The 26,956-nt window shown below is 51.5% G+C and overlaps 7 protein-coding genes across 7 annotated transcripts; 2 read left to right on the top strand and 5 right to left on the bottom strand.

Moving 5' to 3' along the window:
* Positions 1-1,892: 1,892 nt before the first annotated feature.
* Positions 1,893-2,458, bottom strand: P152DRAFT_63194 (uncharacterized protein). The gene is made up of 2 exons (XM_033683124.1): positions 1,984-2,458; position 1,893 (listed from the first exon to the last, which is right to left on the bottom strand). Exon 1 carries the CDS (start codon positions 2,422-2,424, stop codon positions 2,173-2,175), a length of 252 nt encoding a protein of 83 aa, XP_033532791.1. The 5' UTR covers positions 2,425-2,458; the 3' UTR covers position 1,893; positions 1,984-2,172.
* Positions 2,459-5,063: 2,605 nt separating this feature from the next.
* P152DRAFT_62960 (uncharacterized protein) lies at positions 5,064-6,620 on the bottom strand. The gene is made up of 3 exons (XM_033683121.1): positions 6,552-6,620; positions 6,299-6,495; positions 5,064-6,239 (listed from the first exon to the last, which is right to left on the bottom strand). Exons 2-3 carry the CDS (start codon positions 6,467-6,469, stop codon positions 5,364-5,366), a joined length of 1,047 nt encoding a protein of 348 aa, XP_033532790.1. The 5' UTR covers positions 6,470-6,495; positions 6,552-6,620; the 3' UTR covers positions 5,064-5,363.
* Positions 6,621-7,256: 636 nt separating this feature from the next.
* P152DRAFT_63027 (uncharacterized protein) lies at positions 7,257-9,176 on the top strand. The gene is made up of 3 exons (XM_033683122.1): positions 7,257-8,045; positions 8,098-8,974; positions 9,044-9,176. Exons 1-3 carry the CDS (start codon positions 7,512-7,514, stop codon positions 9,064-9,066), a joined length of 1,434 nt encoding a protein of 477 aa, XP_033532789.1. The 5' UTR covers positions 7,257-7,511; the 3' UTR covers positions 9,067-9,176.
* Positions 9,177-9,566: 390 nt separating this feature from the next.
* On the top strand, positions 9,567-11,116 carry P152DRAFT_63073 (uncharacterized protein). The gene is made up of 2 exons (XM_033683123.1): positions 9,567-10,017; positions 10,126-11,116. The coding sequence occupies exons 1-2, from the start codon at positions 9,962-9,964 to the stop codon at positions 10,982-10,984; spliced, it is 915 nt and encodes a 304-aa protein (XP_033532788.1). The 5' UTR covers positions 9,567-9,961; the 3' UTR covers positions 10,985-11,116.
* Positions 11,117-11,175: 59 nt separating this feature from the next.
* P152DRAFT_459568 (uncharacterized protein) lies at positions 11,176-11,788 on the bottom strand. Its single transcript, XM_033679709.1, has one exon. The coding sequence runs from the start codon at positions 11,726-11,728 to the stop codon at positions 11,249-11,251; it is 480 nt and encodes a 159-aa protein (XP_033532787.1). The 5' UTR covers positions 11,729-11,788; the 3' UTR covers positions 11,176-11,248.
* Positions 11,789-13,622: 1,834 nt separating this feature from the next.
* Positions 13,623-15,895, bottom strand: P152DRAFT_459567 (serine palmitoyltransferase). Its single transcript, XM_033679708.1, has 4 exons — positions 15,270-15,895; positions 14,701-15,214; positions 14,136-14,633; positions 13,623-14,073 (listed from the first exon to the last, which is right to left on the bottom strand). The coding sequence occupies exons 1-4, from the start codon at positions 15,620-15,622 to the stop codon at positions 13,870-13,872; spliced, it is 1,569 nt and encodes a 522-aa protein (XP_033532786.1). The 5' UTR covers positions 15,623-15,895; the 3' UTR covers positions 13,623-13,869.
* A 694-nt stretch (positions 15,896-16,589) lies between these two features.
* Positions 16,590-22,344, bottom strand: P152DRAFT_62891 (1,3-beta-glucan synthase). Its single transcript, XM_033683120.1, has 2 exons — positions 17,119-22,344; positions 16,590-17,067 (listed from the first exon to the last, which is right to left on the bottom strand). The coding sequence occupies exons 1-2, from the start codon at positions 22,206-22,208 to the stop codon at positions 16,671-16,673; spliced, it is 5,487 nt and encodes a 1,828-aa protein (XP_033532785.1). The 5' UTR covers positions 22,209-22,344; the 3' UTR covers positions 16,590-16,670.
* Positions 22,345-26,956: the final 4,612 nt, after the last annotated feature.

The raw sequence follows: 26,956 nt of genomic DNA, 5'->3' as shown, positions 1-26,956 counted from the left end.
ATAGAAAGGGAGCAATAGCGCGGCTGAAAGGGAGAGTTTGGCGAGGACCGACAAGTCGAGCGAGGGAAGACACGGTTGACGGTAGTACGTAGCAGTACGGAGTAGGGAATAGCAGTGGTAATAAATTAGCCAACAAGCCAATCCACAGAAAAGCCCGCATCGAAGTCCTGGGAGATATGGGGGAATCGGTCAGAATGCCATTTCGCGATGGTGGAATCGAAAATAGGGTTGTTCGATGGCTAGACAAGGACACAGGACACGGTGTGCCAAAAGCATTGCTAACTACTGCGGTAGCATCGCTCTAATAGGCTCTAGCATTGTTTTCGACTTCCAAGTACCCTGTAGCGAGAAAAGCGGCAAGATAGCGACTGGTGGTGGCAAGTGGGACTGTGGGGGACTGGGAGCACAGCTCATCAAACCGAATTTAATTCATCAGGGCATGCGGAACCGAAGAGAGGCGGACACCGCCACAAGTGGTGGACAGTGCTACAGTGGACACCTGTAGAGTGTAGAGTGTAGAGCGTCCTGCCTAGTTCATTACCTGCCTTAACTAGTGGGCAGTGGGCTGGTACTGTATACCGGTGGACGTTGAACCGCATGGGCGGTGGCGGCGTAGAGTGGTTTGTGACTTGTATGGATAAGCCGAATAGGTAATCAATAAGTGATACCGTAACTCGTATAATAATGCATGGGCGACAAGGAAACGTGATGCGGAAGTTAATTCTCCATTCAGATTCATGTTTACTTATTACGTAGTTTAAGCATGAATGAAGCTCTACAAGCTAAGCCCGATCTAGATAGCACCGATGTCACCCACCTCTCTCGGATGAATTACAGAATACCTATGAAGGATGTATGAATGTTTCCATAATGACGGCCATTCGAGCCTCGAGAGTCGAGGATGCCGGATGTACGACTTGAAGTCTGAACTCTGAAGGGCGACTGAGCAAATGAGCCGTAGCCCCTGAGGTCAATCCGCCCTAAATCTTTAAGTCCCTTCATAATTCTTAGACCACTCCGTATTTCCGTGCCACAGCCACAAATGACAAAGGGCTTCCACTCACCTACTGTCTGTAGGATCTACAAATCTGACATGGGCTCTGCCGCACACTGACAATTAACCGGGGCGGCGGCACTTTATGAGGCTGTTGTGTGGCAGGCCATGCCCAACCGGCGCCGACTCCTACTGGCTAACGAGGTGAAGAATACTAAGATTGATGGTTGAAGAACAGAGGTGTCGAGAAAACGACGTCGCCCAGTCTTCCGACAGCAGCTCCCTAAGCTTCGATAGGTCGTGAGTGGCTTTTGTTGATGCGGCCTGACGTTCTCCAGGACTTCGCAGTTCGCACGCTTTCATCCTTTCCGAATTCCGGGACCCATCTCGCTCCACTTTATCTCGCACTTATTTTTCAGAACAAACCCTCGTCAAGCTACTCGGACAATCTCCCACGCCCTGATCCGTCCCCTGTGGTCCCAGACATGATCTAATGACTCTTTAGCGGTCGGCGCTGGCATACGCGTACACGACGGAGCTGTGCTCCGTGGCAACTAGCACCTGGTATTCGCAGCCCAGGAAGTTCACGGGGACCTTTTCGCGAGCTTCATCGTCATATCGTCGCGCTCTGATGATAGTCATCCAGTGCAGTTGGCTGCCAGAGACCGATTCGCATGGTACCGCTGTCAACGTGAAATGAAACCACATTTCCGGGGCTGTTTATTATTATGGAATATCGCTGGGCAACTTAACATTGCCTCCCCTCATCTCCGTGAAATTGGATTCTCCATCACGGTAATAATCCGGCGCATTCATATCTGAAGTCTTCCGAACTCCATTCGACACTGAGACTCTGGATACGGTACAGTATGGCGACGGGTAAGTCCGATGCCTACACTCTTGATCTTTGTCAATTGTTTCATATTCTTCCCATAGGATATAGGACATCAAACATAATATCGGAAATCTTGCCACACGCTCCTGGTTACCCGATTTGACCCTCTGTCCTGCCAGTCTGCTACCTCCCATTTCCCCTTGCATCCCACGGCTTTCTCATCTCGAGGACAATTGAGTTGGTTGTCAATTGTCATATTCTGAATGGTCAGGAATCGGCGACACATCCCGCTCCTCGTTTTGTCTGATGTCAATGCTTCCTGTTGAACTGAGCTGCATTCACCTTATTGCCCATTGATGATTGACCATTGACACGGACCGTAGACTTTTGGACGACGGGATCCATGCCTCGGTTTCTGAATTGCCACGGACGTCATCACATCAGTGATCAATTTCGGTCTTACCGGGACATTGAGACAACGTAGGCCTCCAAAATTGGGGCGAATTTGAGCTGGACATCCTAGCGAACCGTGCAATGATAGCAATTGCGATATTGCGGAATACTGTAATGGTTTACGAATTATCTCATGCCGCATGTCGACTTGCGTTGTGTAGTGTGCTCCATGATCCATCCTGCAGTGCCTGCCATCCATGATCAAAGTTAAAATTGGATGACGGCATCGATGCCTCGATCGGACCTCTTCGGCCGGCTCATCCCCTGCCATCGTGAGTCCTAACTCCAATTAGGACCAATGGAGATTGGAGGGACGGTGGAAGAAACTGGAACGTCAGTTCCCCCCAATTCTCGCGCCACTACTCTCCTCCCCATTTTTCGATTCTTATCATTGGACAGCATGATCGACCTCTATTCCGATCTCCGATTTCCGACTCCGAAAACCTGCCCCGGAAAGATGTTCAAACTTCAACGGTTGCCAAAACTGCTAAAATGGGGGCAGGAAATTGAGAGTTTGGCTAATTGGCTCCAATCTGAGACTAAACCGTTAGACGGTAGGAAACCCCACAGCCTGTGCCGTGCCTCGTGGCTGTCAATCTCCCCTAGCATCGTCTACAGTATCACTCCGTGTAATTTCAGGATAAATTCTCAATTCAGGTTCATAAATCATAGCCTTCAGGCTTCATCGGTACTGCAGTGCTGCCCATCCTGTGTTAGTTATTGTATGCCGAACCAGGGACCATGAATGAGAACAAGCCACTTGGGATGACCAGCTTGACGCCTTGAGGATCAATAACGCGGGTACATGTAGCCCTCTGAAAGCCCATGTACCACAGTTCGCAAGTACTCTAGTCCAATAATGATACGAATAATTGCGGAGAACGATCCTTTCGATGCTCGATAGTCAATACCTAGCCGATCCTCGACACTCGATAGTGCCACGCGGTGGACAGAAATCCTCGCATTACCGAAGTGCACCTGCGCCCACACAAGACCTGTAGGATTTAATGCATTCTACAAGTAATTAATACACATCATTTTAATATGATCCCATTTCGTGAAAACCCTCATAATCCATCCCGAAGGCGGCCCCATAGGGGTTCTACGGAAAGATCACGTATCTGTGGTGCCGTCAATTTCGTGGAGATCCAACAACGCAAGCATGGTTTTAACTCATAATAAGTGACTGTATAGATGGTGATTTGGTGAGGAAGACCCCTGTAGAGTATTGGTGGTGGGTGCACTTCGGCAATGCGAGGATTTTTGTCCACCGCATGAGTGCTCAAGCTAATGTGCGTAACTCCATTCATGCGATTGGGCGCGGGAGGAGACGTGGATGACGTCATTGCAAATTGGACAGCTCCGCTCAACGACATCACAGGCGATATCGTTGGTATGCTATGCTGCTGTCCCCTGATATCATTGTGTTGATTTGCCATCCAACATGGTTTCTAAAGACAGAAACTGCTACTGCTTCGTTGGGAGAGGATAGACAGCCGTTCGAATCGAATTGCTCAAAGTGGTGTGGAGGGCATATCCTGTCTCCTGAGGGGTTGGGATGGTCTCCGATGGGACACCAATCAAAATCGATGAATTGGAGATCGTATCCTTCGTTCTATTCTGGAAAATTCGAGCAGTGTGTGAACCGACATTGGAGGCCTTGTTCTGAGGGGACTGATCTTCATTGTACGTAGAGGAATAAGCGATCGACGGTCCGAGGCATAGGGCCCTAAGGTATCGCGAACTTCAGGAGAACCAAGCCACGTCGTCCATACTCGCCACCAGCCAAGCGAGCCCGATCTATTCGGGATCGCCTCTCGACACAATGAGGCACCATTATTACCATTGTCCAGACAAAGCATCGGTCCTGACCGGGAAGTAGTGTTTCTTAATACACCAACCCCTGAAGCCACGGGGTGCCCCTAGGGGTGGTCCCAGTTGTGCACGGAGAGAAAAGTTCGCACTTCACAGAATCACAGCAGAAAGGTGGCGAATGGAAGTCCCATTTATGAGCTAAGCGACTCCGATCGGCAGTACTCACTCCCATCAACCGTTCCGGCTGGAGCGTTCGATTTGTGACTCGCGCTTAGGATGTGGGCATGTGGCTGATCGGCTGTTGGAGGTGGCTTACGCGTCCCATATGCAAAACTCTTCGAGCCCAAGTCGTCCGAATGGAGGTTGGTGTTGTTGGCATGCCCTTGAAAATCTGTCAGTGCGACTAGAATGCTGATTATAGGCGGACCTCGCCGATGGCAATGAGCCAGGAGACTGGCTTCCAATTCCCAGTACCTGATAGTACCCCAAAAAACGACTAAGTGGATATTTTAGACAGGAGAAGACGACTGAAATGATATGGTAATCGTCGCATGACCAGCGCGAGAACAAATCCCACGCAGAAATATCCGATGCAGTGCTTCTCAGTTCGACTTTCGGAGCGACATTGCCAGGACAAAGGCGACTTACTATGTAGTTTACTACCATACTCGGCGGAACACTCGGGATTGTGCGAGTGCCTCATGGGATTCATGGCCCACATCTCCGGAGAGGGTGATTTCTCCTATTGAAGATCAAACGGAGTCCAATCTTCGATGTTGAATTTCGTGTCATTTCCCGATTTAGATGTGCTCTGTCCCTTTGTGCGCAATTCCGGACAAGTGAAACACGAGTACTGCCCTACGCGACGGTAGCTGGTTTCCATCACTAACTCCGGTCGTAACACATGTCTCCTTGGAGTCGTTGCACCGGTTCTATGTACTCCCCAAGATTTAGCATATGAACTGTCAGGGGTTCGTGTTCTTCAGCCTTCACAACTCATCTAAACTTCGGTGCGGCGTCTTGGTCGGTCATTCAGAGAGACCGTCTGTGAGGTCGGGTTGGAGAATGCGGCAGCAACAACCGGTTGATCTGGCTAGGAACATCGGTTGAATGGATTCAGGTCAGGGCACTGTAGAGTGTAGAACACAGATTCCCGGCACCCGAGAAATGGGTGATCGATCCAGAGAAACCCCGGAATCCACGAGCATGTTTGTTGAAAAGCCCATAGACACGGTGGAAGGTCCATGGACCGTTTAAACACAAAGTCTAGTCGTCCAACTCTCTTCCAAAGTCCACCAGCCTAATCCTTCTCGCATCTTTTGGGTGAAATTGTGCAACTCTTGCTCTGACCAGGAACCGGACCGCAGCACTCTCTCGCTCCAACCTCACGTAGACACCGTCTTGACTCCTCCCATCGAGTGCCTCTACCAATGCATCAACCAAGGCGACGAACTCTTCCCCAGCCAAGGATTTCTCCGAGACTTCATTCTCGGCCGTCTGTGGCCCAGCGCCCCGTATATCTTCCAACCTCCGCTGCCGTTTCTGTTCCGCGTTCTTTCCAGATGGTTGAGATTTCCGCTTTCCGAACACACCCGCCGCAAGTGAATCTTCGTCAACTTCCATTGAATCGCCAACGACGGGCCCACCGAGCTCCTCGGCGGCTAATTGAACAGCAAGATGCTCCTCCGCAAACTCCAGGAGCGCGGCCCTCAGCGAGGCTGCCCGAGAGCGAAGATGCTTCTGTAAAGCTCTACCGGCATTGACGCGGTCTTGCGCAATCTGCCGCACGTCTTTCCTCGACTCTTTTCCCGACGAGGTCCGTAGGAGATCGATCCTTGCTCGTAATGCTAAGTTGATATCGGAGTGGTCGGTCTGGAGGGACCTGGACGTCCGCAGTTGGTGCTCATGAAAGGAAATCTGGGATTCGAGGCTCGGAATCTCCTTCTTCGACTCGGCAATGGAGTGTTTGATGGTTTGGTATGCTAGGACAGAAGGAAGGGCAGCGCTGGCACTTGAGGGAAGCATGGGCGGTTTGGCAGCGAGCGATGCCATCCCAAGTTTCACAGCTTGTAGTTCGCGTAGACGAAGTCTGGGGTTCTCAAGATCCTCCGTAGATGATAGGGTCACATTTTCAGCACGTAGCTTATTGCCGTTAGCCATGAAATCCGAGAAATAAAATGCAGGTTTTCCGTTAAACTGACCTTCTCTAGTGCCTGTGAAGCGGTTGCGATCTGGGCCTGAAGCTCTTGGAGTGTGGCATCAAGGCTCCCCTCCAAATCTTTGTCTCCACGCTCTTCCACTGCCATCGGGTCATCGCGCAGAGACCGACTCTTCTCAGCAAATTGGCGGATGTTGGCAATGATCGGATCCATTCTTGCTGATTGCCTTTTAGCGTCTTCTACAGGACCGAGTATTATTATCTGATGAATCCAAACTTGATAAAACAAAGCTTGCCCTCTCTGCTTGGATATCGGGTCCACGACGGTTGTCCAAGTGAGACCAAGTGAGACCAAGTCTACAACACTGGTGGTTTTTGACTTCTACCCACAATGTTCATTTGATATTGCGTCTGCGTAGTTCAGTGAGACTTCCCCCAGTTATTGACACTTTCCATATCATATGCCACGAATCCACGATCAACCACGTGATGAATCCTCAGGATTGATGATCGGAAAGCATCACGTGATGATCGATACTGTGAATTTCTCTCTGCGGATCACTCTCCGCCTCTTGTCAGTCCTCAGTCTTCGCTCCCTTTTCTTCACATCATCCATCATCTTTGTTCGACCTTCATCAACTCACAGAGTTTTAGTTGCTTCAGGTAATTCCTCTTCTTTTTCTTCTTTTTCCAGGACTTGCCTTCTGCGAGCCCTCGATCCAGTTTCTCGAATTCAGAAGGAGTGAAGGACTCAGTCACGCGAGGCGTCACTGCTTGAGGTTTGATCACAAGCTCCTTCAGCTCCCTCGTCTCCCTCATCTCCCTCAAAGGCGAGATATATCAACCACCAACTCACTCATCGATCATCCCTTCACTTCCATCACTCCAGTCCTCCTCCTCTGCGTCCTCGAGCACCAGCACCTTTTGAGTTCGCTTCCGCGCATTTCGACACTCCAACAGTCCATAGGACTCGATTTCACCCTCCTCACCCGCACCACTGCACCACCCCTTTCGACGAAGCGCTCCCTCAATCCACCCCTCACCGCTCCCTCCCTTCACAGCCGTCTGCTTCCTTCCAGCTGTCACTCCGACCGCCTGCACCCAGCACGTTTCCTTTGCGACACAGCCCCCAGCTGTACATAAGAAGCAATCGAAGCAATTTCATTCGAACCACCTTCGTTCATCACGAGTATTGTGACACGCAAATCTCTTCGCGCAACTAAGAAGGCAGACTTTCCCGGATTGCAACCGCCACCATGTCCGCGTCTCCGAGTGCCACCACGGCTCAATCGCAGAAGCGACCTCTTGAGGAACCTTCCTCTCCGAACGGTGCAGCCGACCAGCCTGATGCAAAACGACCTGCATTGGATAAAGTAGTTAAAGAGGAGGAGAAGAGTGAAAATGGGAGCACTGCTCCTGCCCAGGATGCGACCGCAGAAGCAGAGGCAGCGTCAGTTTCCAACGGCATCAAAGACGAGCAAGGCGACACTGTGGTGCCCGATGCACCAGCAAATGCCGCAGCTGTCCCTGGGACTCAGCCCATTCAGTCAACGACCACCGCGAACGGACGAGCGTCGTCTCAAGGCCCCGCTCATCAGGACGAAACAGGCTGGCTCCATATTCGAGCGATCATCTCCAGCCCTGAAGCGGCGACGGTCATTGGTAAGGGTGGCGAAAATGTCACTCTAATCCGAAAAATGTCGGGTGCCAAGTGCACGGTGTCCGACTATACACGGGGAGCTACGGAGCGGATTCTCACCGTGAGTGGGGTTGTCGATGCAGTGGCCAAGGTCTGTCCAGAGGATTCTCACTTTCCCGTCAACGAGGCTAACAAAGTTGTAGGCTTTCGGGTTGATCATTCGTACGTTGAACAATGAAGATCTCGAGGCACCTTCCACCCCCCAATCCAAGACCTACCCTCTCCGCTTGCTCATCCCCCACATCCTCATTGGCTCGATCATTGGCAAAGGTGGGGTCCGCATCCGCGAGATTCAGGAAGCGTCTGGAGCCCGACTGAACGCCTCGGATGCCTGCCTGCCCCTTTCAACTGAGAGATCGTTGGTTGTTCTTGGCGTTGCTGATGCAGTTCATATTGCGACATACTATGTTGGGAGCACCTTGGTTGAGCAACTGACAGAGCGATTTGGTGGTCCCGCAGCTTCGGCGTATGCCACACGAAGTGGTGCTCCGGCAAGTGCGGTGCCTGGTGGATTGCAGGTTGTCCCTTATGTTCCACAACCTGCTAGTGGACAATGGGGCCCTCCCGATAATTTCAGGCGTCACAACAACCAAAGTCAACGAACTCCCTCGAACCCATATGGTGTTCCGTACCTCCACGGACAAGCACCTCAGCAGCAACCTCAGTCGGCGATGCACTACGCATCCAACTCTCCTCGCGCGGCTTACGCTGGTGCAGGACCTCAGCAGCCGCAACAATACGGCGCGCAGGCTCAGCCTCAAGCAGCTCATGCCACTGCCGCTCAACCGGCTATGCAGGGAATGCCGGGACAGCCTGTCACTCAACAAATCTATATCCCCAACGATATGGTCGGCGCTATTATCGGAAAAGGCGGTGCGAAGATCAACGAAATCCGTACTCTCAGTGGTAGCGTGATCAAGATCAACGAGCCGCAGGACAACAGCAACGAACGGCTGGTGACCATTACCGGGACACCCGAATGCAACCAAATGGCGCTCTACATGCTCTATTCCAGGCTTGGTGAGTATCAGAAGGACTAGCCTATCGCCAACTACACGAATCAGCCCCTCTGACCAATATCCCTCACAGAAAGCGAGAAGCATCGGATGTAATGATGCTAACATGATGGTGAAGAGAGCGGCAGATGCTCCAGTGAGAAGCGATCGATCTCGTTCCACCGGGAGCAAGGACAAAACATCGATGGGATTGTAAGTTAGAGGGAGAGGTATCTTATGACGAAACATTGCCAGTAGCGCAAGGGATTGCATCAATTAAGGCGCATCACTGGTTAAAAATCGATCTTTGCGGAACGGGCCTGCGGGAACCTGAAGCATGTGCGACGGTTCCAAGGGGCCGTTCCCGTTTGGATCGCGAGCACTGCAAACACGGAATTTGCAAACAATGCAGGCAAGACCCGCATCTTTCTATCCAGGTTCTTCAATGAATTCAGCGAATTTCAGTTCAACAAGTTCTAATTTGAAGCATCTACATATTCGGTTCTTGTCTCCCGATTTTGTAGTGCATTTCACCCACCCCGGTCAGTGATGTATTTCCGTTTTCGGCCTGCCGAAAGCAACAAAGGAGTTCGTCACGATAGGTGAGTGACGCATCCGGCCGTCAAACAAAATCCGTCACGGGTCCCTGGACCACTGCAAAAGTCCTTCACGTACCCTCTGGTTCTGTTGTTCATAAGAATAATGGAATCGTCACGCCTTGTTTCCGTGGTCAAAAGCTCCCTGTTGATTGTCCATTCGTCCTCCCATCCTCCTTCAATTGCCACGAAGTACAACTAACACAGCAAGCGTCCACAAATCGTGCAACTAATTCTAAGCGCTGGTGCAAGTAATTGCTCCTCGATCAGCGTCGAGTATTACGTTGAGCTTCGCGTACGTACAGGACTCAGTTGAGTACTCACGAAGTCAGTGGGAGCGGCATCGACTTTGAGTCGTTGGTTAAAAGATATTCCTACTCTCGGTACTATCGAATAGACACAAGATAGAGGCCACCATGCCTTTTACTACGGTCGAAAGGGCATCTCCGTCTGTTTCTTTAGAGCCATTGAGGTATGTGCTGTGGTGCAAGGGACAGTCGACAGCTCCCCTGGCGACCATGAAAGCCACGCATTCCACAACATTAGGAGCATCCCAGACTGCTGACGACAGCAAACATAGAACGAACTTCAAAAACCTAAATGCAATCGCCGAAATCTCCATCGGCAAAACCAAACCCGTCCACTTCCTCATCCACCGCGAACTTCTCACGAACCACAGTCCCTTCTTCTCCGCTGCGCTGAACGGCACATTCGCCGAGGGCTTATCGCAGCATGTCGAACTCCCGGAAGAACGCCTGGATATTTTCGAGCATTTCATCCACTGGGTGTACACCCAGACACTCGACGCCAATGCATTCTGGAAGGATGGGAAGCCGACATATTTCCTCCTCCTCGACCTCTACGGGCTTGCCGACCGTCTCTCCGTCGAGGCACTTCGAAACTGCGTCGTAGACGAGATCGCCAAACTAGCAGAAGACACCAACTCCGTCCCGACGCCGAGCGACACCTACATTCTCTACGACACAATCCGCGACAACGCGCTGGTGCGGGACCTCGTCCTCGACCTCTTCGCGTTCAAGAAAACCGACAACCTGCTCGCCTCCCACGCCGACCCGTGGCACCCGATGTTCCTGCGGGACCTGTGCGTGCGGTTGAAGCGCACGCAGTCGACTGCGCTGGACCGGCACGACTTCGAGGCGTTCCGCGTCAAGGGGTGGGATCAGACTCGCGCGTGCGAGGTATGCAAGAACGTGCTGCGGCCGCAGGTGCCCGCTGGCCAGTGTCGGGATTGTCATAAGACGTTTTGCAGCGCGTGCATGGCGAGGGGGAGGGCGGTTGTCACAGGGGATTGGCCGGGTGACAGCCTGTGTAAGCCGTGGAAGCGGGATATGTGTCGGTATCATGATCACCATGAGACGGATGTTTGTCGGCCAGATGAGAGGGCAAGAGGAAGAAGAGGGATGACGATTCTGAGGTGATGATGCTTGGCTTTTTTGGGGCATTGCATTTGATCTATTTGAGGGAACAATACATTTGATTATCATCGAAGTGTCAGTGCTAGTCCATACATTTCGATCCAGGAATACCATGGGAATTACCAATCCAAGTCAAGGCGCGAGATTCTAGTAGGCGAGCTGCAGAATTATTTATGTCTAGTTATCCGGGAATTAAGACAGATTTTATAGTTGCGAGGCGACATTGTATCCAAAAGATGTTCAAGCTGTCTCGCTAGGCATTGAATTCTAAGTCATTGGTCCTATATAGGACAATCCCAGGCTCCATCCGTGCTCACATCCGACCTCTAGCGATGCGGAAGGTTCCATCGTCGTCGAGGATGTCTCGAAGCACATTTCTGTGCCGCTGATGATGGTCCCTTCATCTGCAAGCTCGACGTACGATCCCGACCATTTAGTTGCACCTCGGCTGAGGGTGCCAGTGATGTTGGACGTGTTGGATCTCCTCACGCTCATCATAGGCCAAACAAGCCATGCGTAAGTATCTAAGTATAGTAGCGATCGTTTAGCCAAAGAATACTTACCTATTTGCTCGTCACTATCAGCATTGTCGGGATCAACGGGGTCTTCGACAAGCGCATCGTCATCCTTGACTGGAATTGAATAGAACCTAGTTCTCGGCTGGTAGGTGTTGCCTTGGGCCTCACGAACGGGGACACTGCCAAAGAGTAGGTCGTTCATCTGATCGTACTTGTCGTCCGGATTCATGATAGAGAGATGGAGGGTTGGACATTGGTAAACTTGGTACTGAAGATGCGCTCAACTTCGTCCACAAAGAATAATGTCCTATATTCTAAGAACACAACTTCCAGTGGTAGAGAATAGAGCCCAAGTCGAGATACAAATGAAGCTGCGAGTGGTATGATGACATCACAGTGGAGGATTTTGGGTCAGCCCACGACCTGCGACCACATTGATTTGACGTGAATGCACTTTAGGAAATATTGCTTAGTAGCATTGTTGAATTAAGGCTTGCTTCATTTGACAGTACTAGGTAAGGTATAAAAACGCCGGGAGAAAAAGCAATGCTTCTATCGCCAAAGACTTACGAAGCTCCTGGGAAAGTTACCGATTCGCTCCTGGTTGCTTCGTCGCGATCTATAATTAGACTCGTCGCGCCAACGCCCTGATGCAATTGCCAGTCAAATGGAGGAAAGGTCGTCAGCATGGCAAGGCCAGGAGTGGGCAAACCACAACGAAGTAGCGAGAATCTCGAGGGTCATTGTAGCAGAGGGGAGTCAGCGACCAACATCATGGGCATGAAACAAAATCATAGGCTGGGAATGAAGCTGCATTCGAAGGGAAGCGAAACCCGAAGAATGTACTAAGAAATACCCCAGGAACTCTACTCCCACGAATATAAGTGATTCGGGAAGTGAAGCTGTCACGAATTGTAATGTATCCCTCCGTCCATGCACCGACAGCCACAACGGCAGGCGATGTTTGGTAATTGGAGGGACTTGAATTGAATCTTGGCACGTAGAAAAATCCTTCAGCTGCTTTACACAAAGTAGTATAGCGCTGTACACACATATGCCGTTTTGGAGAAGGGGGAATGAATCAAATGAGCAAAACCTGGGATGAAAACGTTTGGGGGAAAGGAGGCAGGAACGAGTTGCGGGAAGTAGGGTCGAGTAGGGCGGGCATGGCATCCGGGACATCCACATGTAACTAGAATCCCGCTAATGTTTCCAGATCGCATGGAAAAGGAAGGGAACAGGATAATATCGATTGACGGTCGAGGCCAAATGGCCCAGCGTCACAGGAACCAAGTGGTCGAATCCGTGCTTTTGCTGCTCTAGTTATGACTTGAACCCTATTCCTAGAGACTTATTGATCCCTCCATGGACGGACAATACACATGATCGTAAACGCAGATAAACCCGTGGACGCCGCTGCCCGATGTATGTCGATGGTGCGCTGTGCATCGTCGATATGCCTCAAATCGTGTCACGCTTGCCCTCCTTGAGCTCCTTCTGTAGAACGCACGCAAGTTAGCGAGTCCTCGTCGACAAATGCGGGAGATGGATCAGCAGTGGGCGACGTCGCAACGTACCAAAGCCTTCATGGTTCCGTGCAGAACATGTCTGTGGTTCCGTCGGAACTTAGGGTCGGTTCCCTTCAAGCTGGGATACCTGTGGGTCCTCGGCTTCTTGATACTATAGAAGATAATAGTCAGTCATTGAAGCCTTCTTTGTGCAGCGATCGAGCGATGGAAGGTCGAAAGTCCGCGTTGGTGCGATCGCGACGTACCCATTACGGTGATTCTTCTTGGACTGGTTATGCTGCGAGGAGTTCTTTGATTCTGCATGGATCAGTATTCTATGCTCCCGATAATCTTCTTCTTCCTCTTGGAACACGTACTGGCCATCTTGAGAAAGTTTCCGCGCGTACTTGACTGGTGGTTTCTCGCTGGTGGTTTGGTGAGGTTGATTTCGGCTGTGGAATTGAATGTGCGAATTCCGTGGGAGCTAGGCCGCTTTCGGTTGCCCAGCCAAACTACTTCACGTGATAATACTTCACGTGACCATAAGTTGACTGATGTCAGTTCGCGAATGTCTTCAACGAGTTGAACAACGATTTTGCGCTCAAGACGCCAGTACGGGGGGTTTAAGACGGTGGTTTGATTGACTATGAAGCCATGATAGAGACTCTAGCGGAAGAAATCCTCATATTTCAGAATTTCTCGTGCAAACTGCCCGTCCCTGCCCACAAGAAGGGAATCAGTGATTAGGATTACTTCAATTGATGATACAAGCCCCCCTATGCGCTGCGCGCTACATCCAAATATCGTTCCGTCCCCCAACCAATTAACGCCTAACAGTGCAACTATACAATAGACCAGGCTGTTACTTCCTGGCATTGATCACACGCTTTGCTGCATGTCTGATCTCCCGTCCCGCACTCTCGAGCTCTTTCTTTGTCAAGCCAACGACGACACAAATCTTCAGTGCTGGCTGTGGCTGCCATTCTTTCGCCAAATCCTTCACGCTGGCACCTTGAGCGGAAGGCATCCGTTTGATTTTGGTGATGAGGACGCCCTTGTTGAGGCACTGTAGACACGGAACGGTTAGCTTGAGAATCAAGAGGAAGTAAAGACGATTGGGAAGCTTACGTCGTCGACAATGTCCTGCATGATCGCCTCCTGATCTGCATGACTCCATTTCTTCGCCTCGATCGCTTCGTTCTTCAGAACCGCAATGATATAGGGACTGTCCTCTTTGCTCATGACTTTGAGCCACTCGCTCCTCGGATCTAGCTGGGCACGCATTAGACGGCTGAGCTCCCGAGCCTGGTCCATCAGCGCGGCGCCTTCCTCCGTCTGCAACAGAGCAATCGTTTCGCTTGCTGTGGTGGCCAGAAGAGCCGGTAACGCAGCCGAGAAACAGTAGGAGGCAGCGTTGATCCGCTGATGCACGACAACTTCGTTGGAGCCGGCGCAGAAGCCACCCCCGCCACAGAGCGGACCGGACAGCGACCCAACAATCATGTCGATGTTCTTGGAGTCGACGTTTTGAGCTTCGGTGATGCCGCGGCCGGTGAGACCAAGGGTGCCATAGCTGAGGGACTCATCAAGGATGAGGCGGAACTTGTATTGGAATTTCAGATCGACCTAAACCCGTTATTAGCCCGTATGCACTCGGTGTTGAGGGGACCACAGCGATGCGGGACACACTCACAATCTTCGGTAAATCGATCACATCGCCGGTGCTCTCGAAGAGGGCCTCCGTGACGATAAATCTCCTCGTCAACGGAGCCTTCTTCGGTGTATTCTTCACCACCTCCTTCAGCACCCGCTCCAGATCTTTCATGTCGTTGTGCTCGAACCACTTGATCTGACTTCGCGAGATCTGCAGTCCCCTCCGGATCGAATAATTGACCGCCTTGTCCGCAACGATGATGTCGCCCCGCTTCGAGAAGGCCGGGATGACCGACGAAATCGTGCTGAATGCCTGCGCGTAGATGATGCACGCCGCCGTACCTAGGTGCGTCGCAACATCATGCTCCGTCTTTATATGCACGTCCTGGTGGCCGTAGAAACCGGGAGGGCCGCAGGGACCGACGCCATAAGTGCGGAGGGTATGGATGGCGCGCTCCTTGAGGATTTCGGAGCCGACGAAGTTGTAGAAGTTGAGGGAGGCGAGATTGGTTACGGTTTTGCCGGTGCTGAGTTTGACTTTCGGGCCGGTTTGTCTTCACGCCGCTGTCAGCATCCTGCAGCATCGGAATAACCTAGACGGATACACACCCTACAATCACCACCCTGCTCTTCTCCTCCGAGAGCTCTGCCTCTGTAAGCTCCCCAACCAGAGGTTCAGGCGTCCACTCCTCCACCAGATCCTCAATCTCATCGTCCCTCAACTCCACCTTCCCGCCGCCTTTCTTGCCGCCGCGCACGCCATACCGTGGCGAGATAATATACCGCAACGCGAAGAGGAATAGGAAGAGTTCGACCGCCGACCGGACGGGGTCGTCCTGATACGACGATCGGATGTATCGCGCGATGATGGCGGAGCCGGGGACGCGGGAGAAGGAGGTGCTCACGCTGGAGAAGAGGTCGGAGGTGGTGGCGTTTCCGAGGGGTTGGAGAAAGGCGTTCATGATGTACGGCTGCGCTGCTTCTATGCCGGTGTCTCGGGAAGAGCTGGCGGTCTATAGGAGAGGGAGTCGGAAGCGACAGGAGCAGCGATGCGCGGAAGGATACTGATGTAAATGCGGATTCGAGGAGAGGGTTCAGGGCGCGAAATCGCTGCAGAAGGTAATGAGGGTTATGGTGGAGGCGCTCCTATTGCCATAGATTCATCACCATGTCACGGAGTTCAATGGTTAAGTGCGTGAAGCAGCCCTATAAAATACCAAAGGACGATCTATCTGTCTGATGGTTTTCCAACCTAAATGCCCATGTCATGATCAACTCCTTTTCCGCTGACGGCCCAAAAGTCACGTGACTGTAATTTCCCTATGAAATGCTCCCAGAAGCTATGCGTCCTGGTCGTAGTCGGTGCAGTGGCAATGAGTACAGATATAGCTTCAGGTTTTTTCGGGGAGCAGATACCTAAGTATCAACTAGCGAGGAGAATACAGACAGAACTCCCTAATGTGAACCTCGCTGCGAATAATCCGGGATGCAATGCGATTGATGTAGCGACATAAGGTAGAACTAATGGAGAGCCTCTCCTGACGTCGAACCGCAATAGCATGCCTCAAGTCCTATAAATCACAGTCTACATATGTCGAGCTGGGTCTTGGAGTAATCTGATATTCTATTTGACTGCATCTCATACCGAAGGGCACGGCATTAGAAACTGGAACGACCAAACCCATGTTCCCCATTTTCGCCAATACACAGTTAACTCTCCCCGGAGTCGGGACAACAAGATGAGAATAAACGCGCAGTTTGTTGAATACCACTCATTAGACTGCTCCTCCCCTTCCCTCCCATGGTTCGATGCGAAGTAATGATAAGCAGGAACCGACGAAACAAACATGCACCGCCGAGAAACGAAACCCCACCCCGTGCAACCGCTGTGTGTATCATACAATGATGCATAGCCGAATCGTTTTCGGCGCTCTTATCTTTGAATTTGGTCATAATCCATTCTATTCTTCGTTTTCTCTCACCCACCTCGCACCCGTCAACTGCTCCCCCCTAGTACATCACGTACCGTTCAGGGAATGGGTTGTCAGATGCAAATGGACTGAGGGTACCACCGCCGGCCGTTTCAGAGGCGCCACCGCCACTGCTGGCGCTGCCAACGGATCCCGTACTACCAGTACCTCCGCCCCCGGCAGTTTCATCGGGCTCTTGCAGCGTACGGCCGGTCTTGGAATAATTCCGCGTGTCGTTGTTCTCCATCTTGGTAGGCTGTAGGAGATTCAACGGAATTTCCGGAAGGTTCTTCAGGGCGCCGCCAGCAACGAGAGGCCCGACAATCAGCGCGATGAACACGACCAGCATCACGAAGTACAGGATACTATAGCGGATGACGCGTCGTTTGCGGAGTTTGGTCTGCTTGAGGGAATAGATGGGCGGTCGGATTTGTCGGCTGCATAGATGTTAGTTGGAAAGCTTTCAAGCGCATTGTTGCATAGCATACCTTGGGCGCAGCCAAAACAGCATAACCGAATGGACCTTGTCGATGTACGGAACAAGTAGCGGCGGCAGCATTACGAACAGCAGAACATGTCCGAGGATGAAGTCCGCTGCGAAGTAGCCAAGCTCAGTGATCTTGCAGAGGAATTCACGGCCCGGCTGAGAGATGGTGTGCCAACCCATGGCGTACCATTTGCCCGTCCACCATGCGATATTGGAAGCGTCCGCTTTGAATTCACGCGTTAGAGCCAGCGAAATGATCAGCTTGTAGACGAATCGTTGGATTGCAACGACCGTGATCATTCCGAGCATGGCTTTGCTGAATGACCAGCCTTCAAGGAAGAACATGACCTCAAAGAAGGCAAGCAGCATGACGACCGCGATGGCGTGGGAGATTGCGGCGAGGACGGCGCCAAATTTCTTGCAGCACATGGACAGCAAAGGACCCGCGCAGCAAGCCATAGCGAACATGCCTCCCAGAACGCCGGCGTTGATGGCGACAGGTGCGAAAGCCACAATGCCAACGCGGATGAGCGAGTTCGTGGCTTTGAGCTCTTTGTCGGGGTTGTTGTTCTCGTTCACGCCCGTCTGTGCGTTGATATACAAGTACGGGACCAGGCAGACGATGATCAGAAGCAGAGGCGAGATGATCTCACTGAAAAAGATGTTGGTGAAGTGCGCTCGTGGGACATCGCCCGACAGCTTGGCGGAAGGATCGCCGAGGGCCTTGCGCTTGTATCCCGTAATGCGTGTCCGTGTCAGCCGGCAGAACCCGATCCAGGATGCGGAGTGCGACTTGGTATTTCCACGGGAGAGCCAGCGGAGGTACTCACGGTAGTCGATGAAGAAGTCGTTCCACGCGAACTGATGGGGGTTGAAAAGGAACGGCGAGATGCACAAAGCTAGGAGCGAAATCCAGAAGTACAGCAGGAAGACGGACCAGGTGGTCAGCGTGGCGAATACCAACATCATAAGCAGACGCGCTCCCATGTAGATGGAAGGGCCGGCGAACCGCGAGTAGAGGATACCGAAGGGGATGCGAGCAGTAGCGAAGCCCCGACCCGTTCCGATGTATCGAGCACCACCGAACGACAGATTCGAATGCAGGGAATTGGCATAGATTTGGCAGACGAACACCTCGAAGAGGGGAGACAACGACGAAAAGTGCTTCGCAAGACGGGTCGCAGCACGCCAGAAGCCACGTTCGGTCAGTTCCTGGACGACAAGAGGGACGAACGAGATGAAGAAGACGATGAAGATCGAAACGACGCAACGTTCCATCCAGTCCAAGATCGGTGCCGTGTTGGCGCACCCCGTTGGGTAAAGACGATCGGTAATCGGGACACGCGAGTTGTACTTGCAAGTGATGGTCTCGTGTCGGAGGGCACCAAGATTGATGGCGGCGAACATGAAAAGTTGCACCGACAAGATGATGAACAAGTTGTTGACGTGGAAACCGGCGTGAGCGTAGTAGAAGGACAGGAACCGATCGAGAGGGAGCTGTGTTCCGAGATAGTAGTATTCGCGAGAAAGCATCTGCTCTCCCATACCAGTGCCGATCTTCGTCGTGAAGTTGAGAATCGAGCCGAAGCCCAAGTCACGACCCTTACCACATTGGTAATATTCACAGTGCTTGATGCGACCACCACGGATGAGCGCATTCATACCAGCGTAAATATCCTCGTTGAGATGCAAACCCTTCTGAGCTTTGGAGACACCGCCACGAGTCGTCATGTAGATGCCGTTCAGGAAATCCGGATGGCCGTAATGAAGTTTACCGCCAATCTGAGCCAAAGTACGAGAGAACAGGGTACCGAACGTTTGTTCCTTCCCGGCGGCAACGTCACCGAGAATTCCGACGTTCTCCGAAAAGATGTACTCGCGAGCACCAAGAATAGCCACGGGCTCGATCTTGTCGCGTTCGACGCCAGGGGTGTACGGCGAAACGTTTTCGGTGGTCATTTCTTCGAACTCGGCCAAAACGGATCGGATCTTCAAGCACTCTTCGAGGTAGTTGTCTTGATTCGCGTCGATGAGCTGGATGTATTCGCCACGGTAGAAGATGATGGCATGGTTCTGGTTGTCGGATTTGCCGTCACCTAAGATGGGATTGCCGGAGAGTTGAACGCGGAACTTGGGACGCCTTAGGCCGTTCTCCATGATCTCCGAATGACCGTCGATTAAAGCCGAGAAGATACGAGGATCATCGCCTTCGTTCGCCGGCGGTTCTTCATCGAGATAGGCAATCTGAAGATCGGGATACGCGCGGAGCAAGAACTCGGTGTTTTCACGTTCTTCCTTGGAGAACTTGGCATATCGCTGCATGGACACGACGATCTTGTACTTTCGGCGAGCCATGCGCTCCAGTTCGCGTTCAAGCTTGTCGGAGTTGCCGCCAAACATCTGCACCACTTCAGGGTTCTCAACGCGGTACAGCAGCTTGATCGCACGGCTGTAATTCATGAAACCAGAGATGGTACGATACAGAGTCTGGGATCGAAGCGAAGCCCAGATACGAGTCCGCAGCGTGTACTCGGGAGCAGCAGACTTGAAACCGATGCAGTAGAAGGGAAGATCGTCGATCTTGCTCTTCTGGGTGTCCTTTTCACTCTTCTCATTGTCGCCGTTGAACTGGGAGGTCTCGTCCGCGAGAATCTTAGTGTCTTTGACGAAGCAATCCCACTCGTGAGGATGGAGCTGCTTGAGGTATTCCAACAGAGTGACTCTGGAATATGGCTCGTCCTCTCGGATGATCTCACGAAGCGACAAGAGGATCTTCTCGCCGTAGTGGGGAATCATAACCGTGAACGTGGGCATGTTATCGACCGGCAGAGGCTCGGGAATTGGAGTAGACAAAGACTGGGCAAAGAAGGAGATACGTCGTTCCGCCTCGCTCTGAGACGGAAAGAACTCGGTCTTAAAGGAATGGTCTTCCTGCGAGACGAAGAAGGTTGGGGCGCGAAGGGTTCGCTTGCCCTCCTGCTCGGATGGAACCTGATGATAGAGGAGCTTCTGCACGTGATCGATGGCTAAGAGATGCTCGCGGTACATCGAGATGACGACAGCGTTCCAAATCTGGGAGATGAGGACTTTCGGTTTGTACTTGATTTCCATGTCAGTCGTAGCCAAGACCTTGGAATAGATACGCTTCGGCAAACGAGAGAAGATGTTTCGCCATGGGGTCCAGATGGAGACGCCGAGGTAGAAAGAACGAGCGACGGAGAAGACGGTGTTGCATATGATGTACCACAGGTAGGTATCGAGGAAGAAGAGGGTCAGATCCGTCAAGAACATGACGATGAGTAGGACCTTCGGTTGCCAGTAGCAAAGAATGGTGCCGATAATTTCATCGCCAAGGCATGAGGAGAGCTTCATCGTAGACAAGATTCGAATCGGGTCACGGAAGGACCGCGTGAGGTAGATGTACGATTCCGCCAATTTTGCGGCAAATACCATGACCCACAGACCATACGACATCCACATATCGTTGCCCTTCAGACGTGGATAGCTTGCGGTGAAGGTCTGGCTCGCGACGTAGCGGCGCGTATTTGTCTTGAGGTAGCTTCCGAAAAGCCCACCAAGCGGCATGATGGAGAAATAGAAGAACGAGGCCAGGGCAATGAGGAACTGGACGATACCGAGGATGTGGGAGACTTTACTGGTCTTGTTCTTCGCAATGAAGAAGATGTAGACGCTGGGAGCAAGGTTGATAATGAAGACGACGATCAGGAACAAGAGTCGCTTGGTTAGGTGCTGAGCTCCAGCCCATTTTCGGGGAACGTACATCCATTCGCAGAGGGTGGCAATGATCATAATGAGCGAGGCAACGGCACCACCGAGACCGACGGCAGACCAACGGTACGGGTTTGGAGGTTGGTTGTCGATCTGCTGCTCGTATGGTTCCGTCAAGTACAGCTGTGGCGAGTTGAAGGCGGTGTAGAACCAGAATGAGGTAATGTGGATGACCCAGATTCGGTTGAAGTTGACCATTAGGTGGAACCAGGACCGAGTCTCTCGATATGTCTTGAAGAATACCTTCTTCCATTGGACCTCGTGCAATTTCACGTAGCGTTCCTCCGGCTTCAGATCGACGAGACGGGTTTTGTCTTCCAGGACGATTCGCTCGATGCCCTCCGGATACCAGAACAGTTGGTTGATGTCGTCATAACCGATAATGCTGGAATGATCGCGTTCGCGACGAATGTACTTGCCATCCTGGATCTCGTATCCTTGATCACGGATAAACTGGTAGAGCGGAGTGATGACGTTGTTGAGGTAGCTGAACTCCTCCACCGGTTCCACACGCTGCTGGCACGCAGGCGAGTTGAGATAGTCGTCCGCACACTTGAAGATGAAACAGAGACACTCGGGTGTGAAGCGAACCTGATTGGCCTCTCCCCAGCAGAGGAGGTAGAGAGCGATCTGACGAACCCGGTCGTGCTGAGACATCCGGTTCATCTTCGTCTTCCAACGGTATTCGGCCGCCTCCAAGCTGTTGTCACCTTCGAACGCTTCCAGAGTCTCGGTTTCATTCTGTGGGGCGTTCTTCTTCGCTTTGGCGCGGGCCTTGCGGGTTCGACGGTTCGTTTTGCCTAGTTTCATGTTGGAAAATCCAACAGCATCGTCGAGATCTAACTGCGCCGCAAAGTACCAGCGGCGGTAGTTGGCGTTGTCGCCGCCAATGTAGTCGGCATGGAGCGAGAGAAGGGCCTGGTTCGGCGGCATACGAGACGTTCTCGAATCAAGCAGAGTCATGAAGTGATCGTACATGTTTCGCATGCTATCTCGCTGGAAGCCAAACTTTGCGGTGAGTTCCAGGAAGATGTCTTCGATCTCTTCCTTGGAGAGAGGAATCTGGGCCTCCGAAGTCCAGGCAGGGTACGGCTCCCTTGAGCGCTGTCCAGCAGGAAGTGCGTTTTGATATTCCATGCCATAGATGGGGGTGGACGCACCCGACGAGCGATTGGCGCCGTAGGAGATCTGGGACGATGGCGGGCGGTATCCACGTCCGTGGCCGTCATGGTAGCTGTTGTATTGCTCGTCGCCACGTCCGTAATAGTCCATGTCGGCACCACGAGCCATGTCGGAGCGCATCGTGAAGTCGCTGAAAGTCTCGGATTCTTCCTCGTACCCGTGGCCCCTCGGCTGACCGCTGCAATGCCGTTAGTTGAGGTTTGAGTTCGCGGGGTCAAAAAACACGAACTCGTGATAGCCATGTCCTCCCTGGTCCGGATGACCTTGATCGTAATAGCGGTCGTCGTAGTAGCCATCTTGATAGCCTTGATTGTCATAGTAGGTGTCATTCGGGTGGGGTGTCTGTCCATTCTGGTCGTAATAGCCTCTGCAGTCAAATCAGCGGATAAATCATGCGGCAGTCGAGCGATGAGGGATGGCGTACGATTCATCATAGTATGCATCACCGGGCTGTTGTTGCTGATCGTAACCTTGCTGGCCATAATAGGCTTGATTGTGGTCGTCGTAGTAGGCCTCTTCCCCGTGGCCCTGGCCCGGGACCTGACCGTGAGCCTGACCTGTGGCCTGACCTTGGCCCTGGACATGGCTACGGTCGTCGTGATAGCCCTGCTGCGGTTGTCCCGACATGGCTGCTCAAAGAATAGAAAAACGAGTTGACAACCTGCGAAGGATCAAGATGCGAAAGTCAGCAAATAGTATTCAACGACATCAGGTGAGTAAAAGTTGATGGCGCGGGTTGCGGCAGGACACGCCTCAGGATTGCTCCTGAAACGCGTTGACAGGCGAACCGGTTTGGAAGGTTGGGGTGAAGGATCCACTCACTTCAAACTTGGATCATGACCAGTTAGTTGCACAGGATCCTCGAATTAATCGGCAAGAAAGAATTGTCGTCGAGTAGAGATCAACTCAGCAGTGGAAATTCGCAATGAACGAAAGGCAGCACTGAGGAATGTGAAATGGGAGATCGTGATGATGTTGTTGTGGAGATGATTTGCAGCGAGCGACAGATGACAGGAGAAGTCAACGAGTGAGAGATCTCCTGGGTTGGATGGTGCGCAACGTTGGTTAAGAGCGGTCTCCCGGACAGAATCAATCGAAGCCGGGAGGAGGAGATTAGAGGAAGTCGAGGATGAGGAGAGAAACGAGAGAAGGGAGAAAGAGAAGAGGGTGACGAAGGAGGAAGTGGAGAACAGGAAGAAGCGGGTTTGTTGGCAGGTTCTGTTGAAAGATAGGGGAAGTGGGTGGGCGGATGGGCAAATGGGCGAGGGGCGCGTGAAGGGTCCTGGTGAAGGGTGAAAGCCTGAATTCAGAACTGCGACGGCCGAAGGGTGAAAATGCACAGCCGCTGAATCGCACTCACAACCTCTGGGCTCCCTCTGGCACACCTCACAAGGAGTCACGTTATTTACAGGGAATAGGCCTTGTTTTTTAATACTTTGTGTATTGCTATTACACTCCAGGTTGAGGACAGGGGATCAAGCAAGGGTTGAGAGTGGAGAAATGGAATCTTATTATTATTGAGAGAATCTGTCGTAGACCAAGGTATAATCTATAGGAGCCTAAGGCTACAAGCTGCATTAATAACCTTGCCATGAGTCTTGTATATCTGCAGGGCCAGGGAACCGGGCATTCACATACACACAACTGACACAATAATAATACAACAACTTTGTTGCTGTCACCAAATCACCTGACCCCCAACCATTTTAGCACTACCCGTGCGACACCACATTTCCCTGGGTGGTAAATTACCAGTACGGATGACTAACCCATGCGTAAAGCTTGGCAGTGACACACGGTTTGGATGCGCAAGGTCTGCGATTACCAAGGTCCATTGACCTAAACTGAAGAGGGAGAAGAAAAGAGGAAATCCCCTCGCACCTTTGTGTGTGAGATATTGGCTCTCTCCTCCGCTATTTTAACACACTTGCTCATACATGACTCCTTTTCTGATAATCTGCCCGCAACCCATCAGCCACACTTAGGGGCTCAGGCCACAGGCCTGGGACCTATCACAGAATATCCATGTTGAAGAGATCCATGTCGGAGAGTAAGGGGAGTTCTGATTGGCGTCAGAGTGTGGCAGATTTACCTCCAAAACGGCGTCACAAACCGCCCAAAATGGAGGTCAATTTGCCGTCGTTTTGTTTAAAAGAGACAAAAAATATTATTTGAAAAAGACTGGTATAGCTCGGGCAAATAATTGGAAGAACCGACTACAAATCACAACATTTTGCTTTCGCAGTACAAGGGCACAAGATTGTTATGTATAATGTTAAGGGATGATGTTGATTCTATCATTAGACCAGTATTGAAACGCGACATTTCCATTTCCCAACGTCCAACATACTATTTATTTACTTTATCTCTATTTCTTATTACTATGTCTACTATATCCATTGCCTTTGAGGTTAAATCAAGTCCTGGCAATCAAGTCCAAAGTCTGTCCTATTTCATTTCAACGTCTATAATCCTGTCTTAACGTGCCTCAATTCCCCAGGAAGACTAGATGAGTTTCTCTTTCTGAGCAGACCTTAATATATGTTCCATTTTCCAAACACACTACTACCATTCACTTGTTCGGAAGGATCAGTTCGCTCCTTTACATCTCAGTCTTTCTTAAGTCAAGCTACCGACCGGTATAGCGGTTAGGGTAACGGACACTTTTCATCGACTCCTTAGGCCGCTTCTTGGTTATGGCTCAATATGCGGTTGACCGTTGACTAAGATTCAATGAGCCGTTTCCGCAATCAAGTTCATAAGGCTTCCAACCACTAGCTGGACCATTCTGGAGGCTATAGAAGTTCTCCTGCTTCTCACTGAACTTCATGATTCAAAAACTTCCATCCATGTCTCGGGAGTACTTGGACCGTACCAAAGCAAATAGGTATTCCATTTGATAGTACCAGAAGAATGCGAAAGTCACCGGAATCCAACACCTACAATCCGCATTTTATATTGAGCACAAAAATCCTACTTGCCAACTGAGGCCCAGTCCCTGCTGAACTCCTTTTGAAGTTCTGGGAATTTCTCCCGACGCATGACCGATAGCGTCTCCGCCTCGCATCTAAGCCCTTCGACACCATAGTTTTTCATTGAAAGATATGTCCCCACCACAAAGCGAACTGGTTCTAGCAGGGTGGGCGGTATCCGATGGGAATGGCACTGGAACCTGTGTCGACTGCCAATTTTGATAGTAAGAACGCGAGACTACCATTGTCCTCGGTCCAGATGCATTCTTGAGAGATGAAGGGTCACTAGCTACTGTGGCTGCTGGGTCAATGGAGCGATTGAGGTAGCCGGTCCTATCGTTGAGAACTAGTCAAACGAATCTTATGAATGATATCAGCAGGTCTCCTCTAAGCGATATTCTGATGGATATGATACGGTATGTGTATCTATGCGTCTTCTGGAAGCGTTAAGTCAATACCAATATCATACCCGCCAAGTAATTGAAGGATGACGTATATGTACTCGCTGGCAAGGCTGGTCCTCAAATGCGCACCCCTGTCGGGCTGTCTCGCTGTGAACTCAGAACTGAACAGTGAATATGAAGCTGCCACTTGCCACACCTTGGACCTGGTTAACTCAGACCCGCTTAGAAATGCAGGCCCCGTCTCCCGATGAGCGTCCAGAAATTTCGTCTTAAAGTAGCCAATATTACGGAAGACGGTAACCGTGCCCCATGTCCGCCCCACACCATCCGGTGTTCATGTTTGCCACCGGCAGGTGTGGGGCGAGATCCAGGGCGCGGTTAATTCTTTACTGCGCAGAGTGACGTCGCCCAACCATCCACTTGCTGTATTGTGGAAATCCGGTAAATTGCAGGGCACACAGTGTTTAATTGTTACCCACCCAAACACCCATGTCGCCGGTCCCAAAGTCAACCGCAGGCGCATCGAAGGCCATATGGGCTCCTTGGCTATTATATACCAAGAATTCTTTATTGTAGAAAGCGAGTGAGCTTTGGAAAGAAATCGTACAACTGGAAGAGCAAAATAATGGGCGACCAACTCCGTTGAATACTTGATACTTGTAAATACATGTTGGTAGAGGAGGATGTGTCGTCATAGCATGAGGACGATGCAGTACTCCAGTCCATTCCACACCACAGCTCCCGAGCTGGACTGCTGCTCGGTTGCACGCTTCTCCGGCATTATTAATGACGCATCCCCTTTTCTTGTGTCACAGGCTTACAGCAGAGACCGTTGAACTTCGGACTTCATATCGTTCCTGGAACCCCGGGACTCTGCGTGGCTGGGATACAAACGTGAACTCCTGTCGTTGAGCAGAGCGCCACAAGCCCACAGAGGTGGGCCTAGCCGTTCTGGCGCTTCACGGGCGGATCTTGCAGAGACAAACCGCCGGCACGCCAGACCTCTTGCAGCCGATGTCAGTGGCGTTGAGCGATTTGAATAAATTCTGATACGTCTGGAGTTTGGACTCTGGAGCGGTCGGGACAGCAGCATGCGGAACCTTCAGCATCAAATCCCTTCACGATCGATATTCGATTCACGGTACATTCGAGACCGTTAAGTTAGCAAGGTAGGTCCTTTTAGGATCTACTTTGAATCCCTGATCGCGTGTGTGGAACTGGTGTGAAAATCTTCCTTTGGACCCATATCGATGCCCATTTTCTAGGGGAAGCTATGAATTTTACAGACTACTTTTAGAAACCGCACGATGAGACACTGGATATCCGATAGAACTCTGGATTCATGATTGTGGGTTCTTGACTCCTATAAGTAAGATCGGCATTTTGCCACCGTTGAGCGGTAGCTCACAAGTCACAAGCCACAATCCACGCGATAATTGCATCGTGGGCCTCTATCGTTTGTACGGATTCAGGACTACAAAGGACGCTTTAC

The sequence above is a fragment of the Eremomyces bilateralis genome (genome assembly GCF_010015585.1).
Source record: "Eremomyces bilateralis CBS 781.70 unplaced genomic scaffold P152scaffold_14, whole genome shotgun sequence".
NCBI classification, from domain to species: Eukaryota; Fungi; Ascomycota; class Dothideomycetes; order Eremomycetales; family Eremomycetaceae; genus Eremomyces; species Eremomyces bilateralis.
The sequence above is the reverse complement of the archived record's forward strand: the minus strand, read 5'-3'. Positions and strand labels throughout refer to the sequence as shown.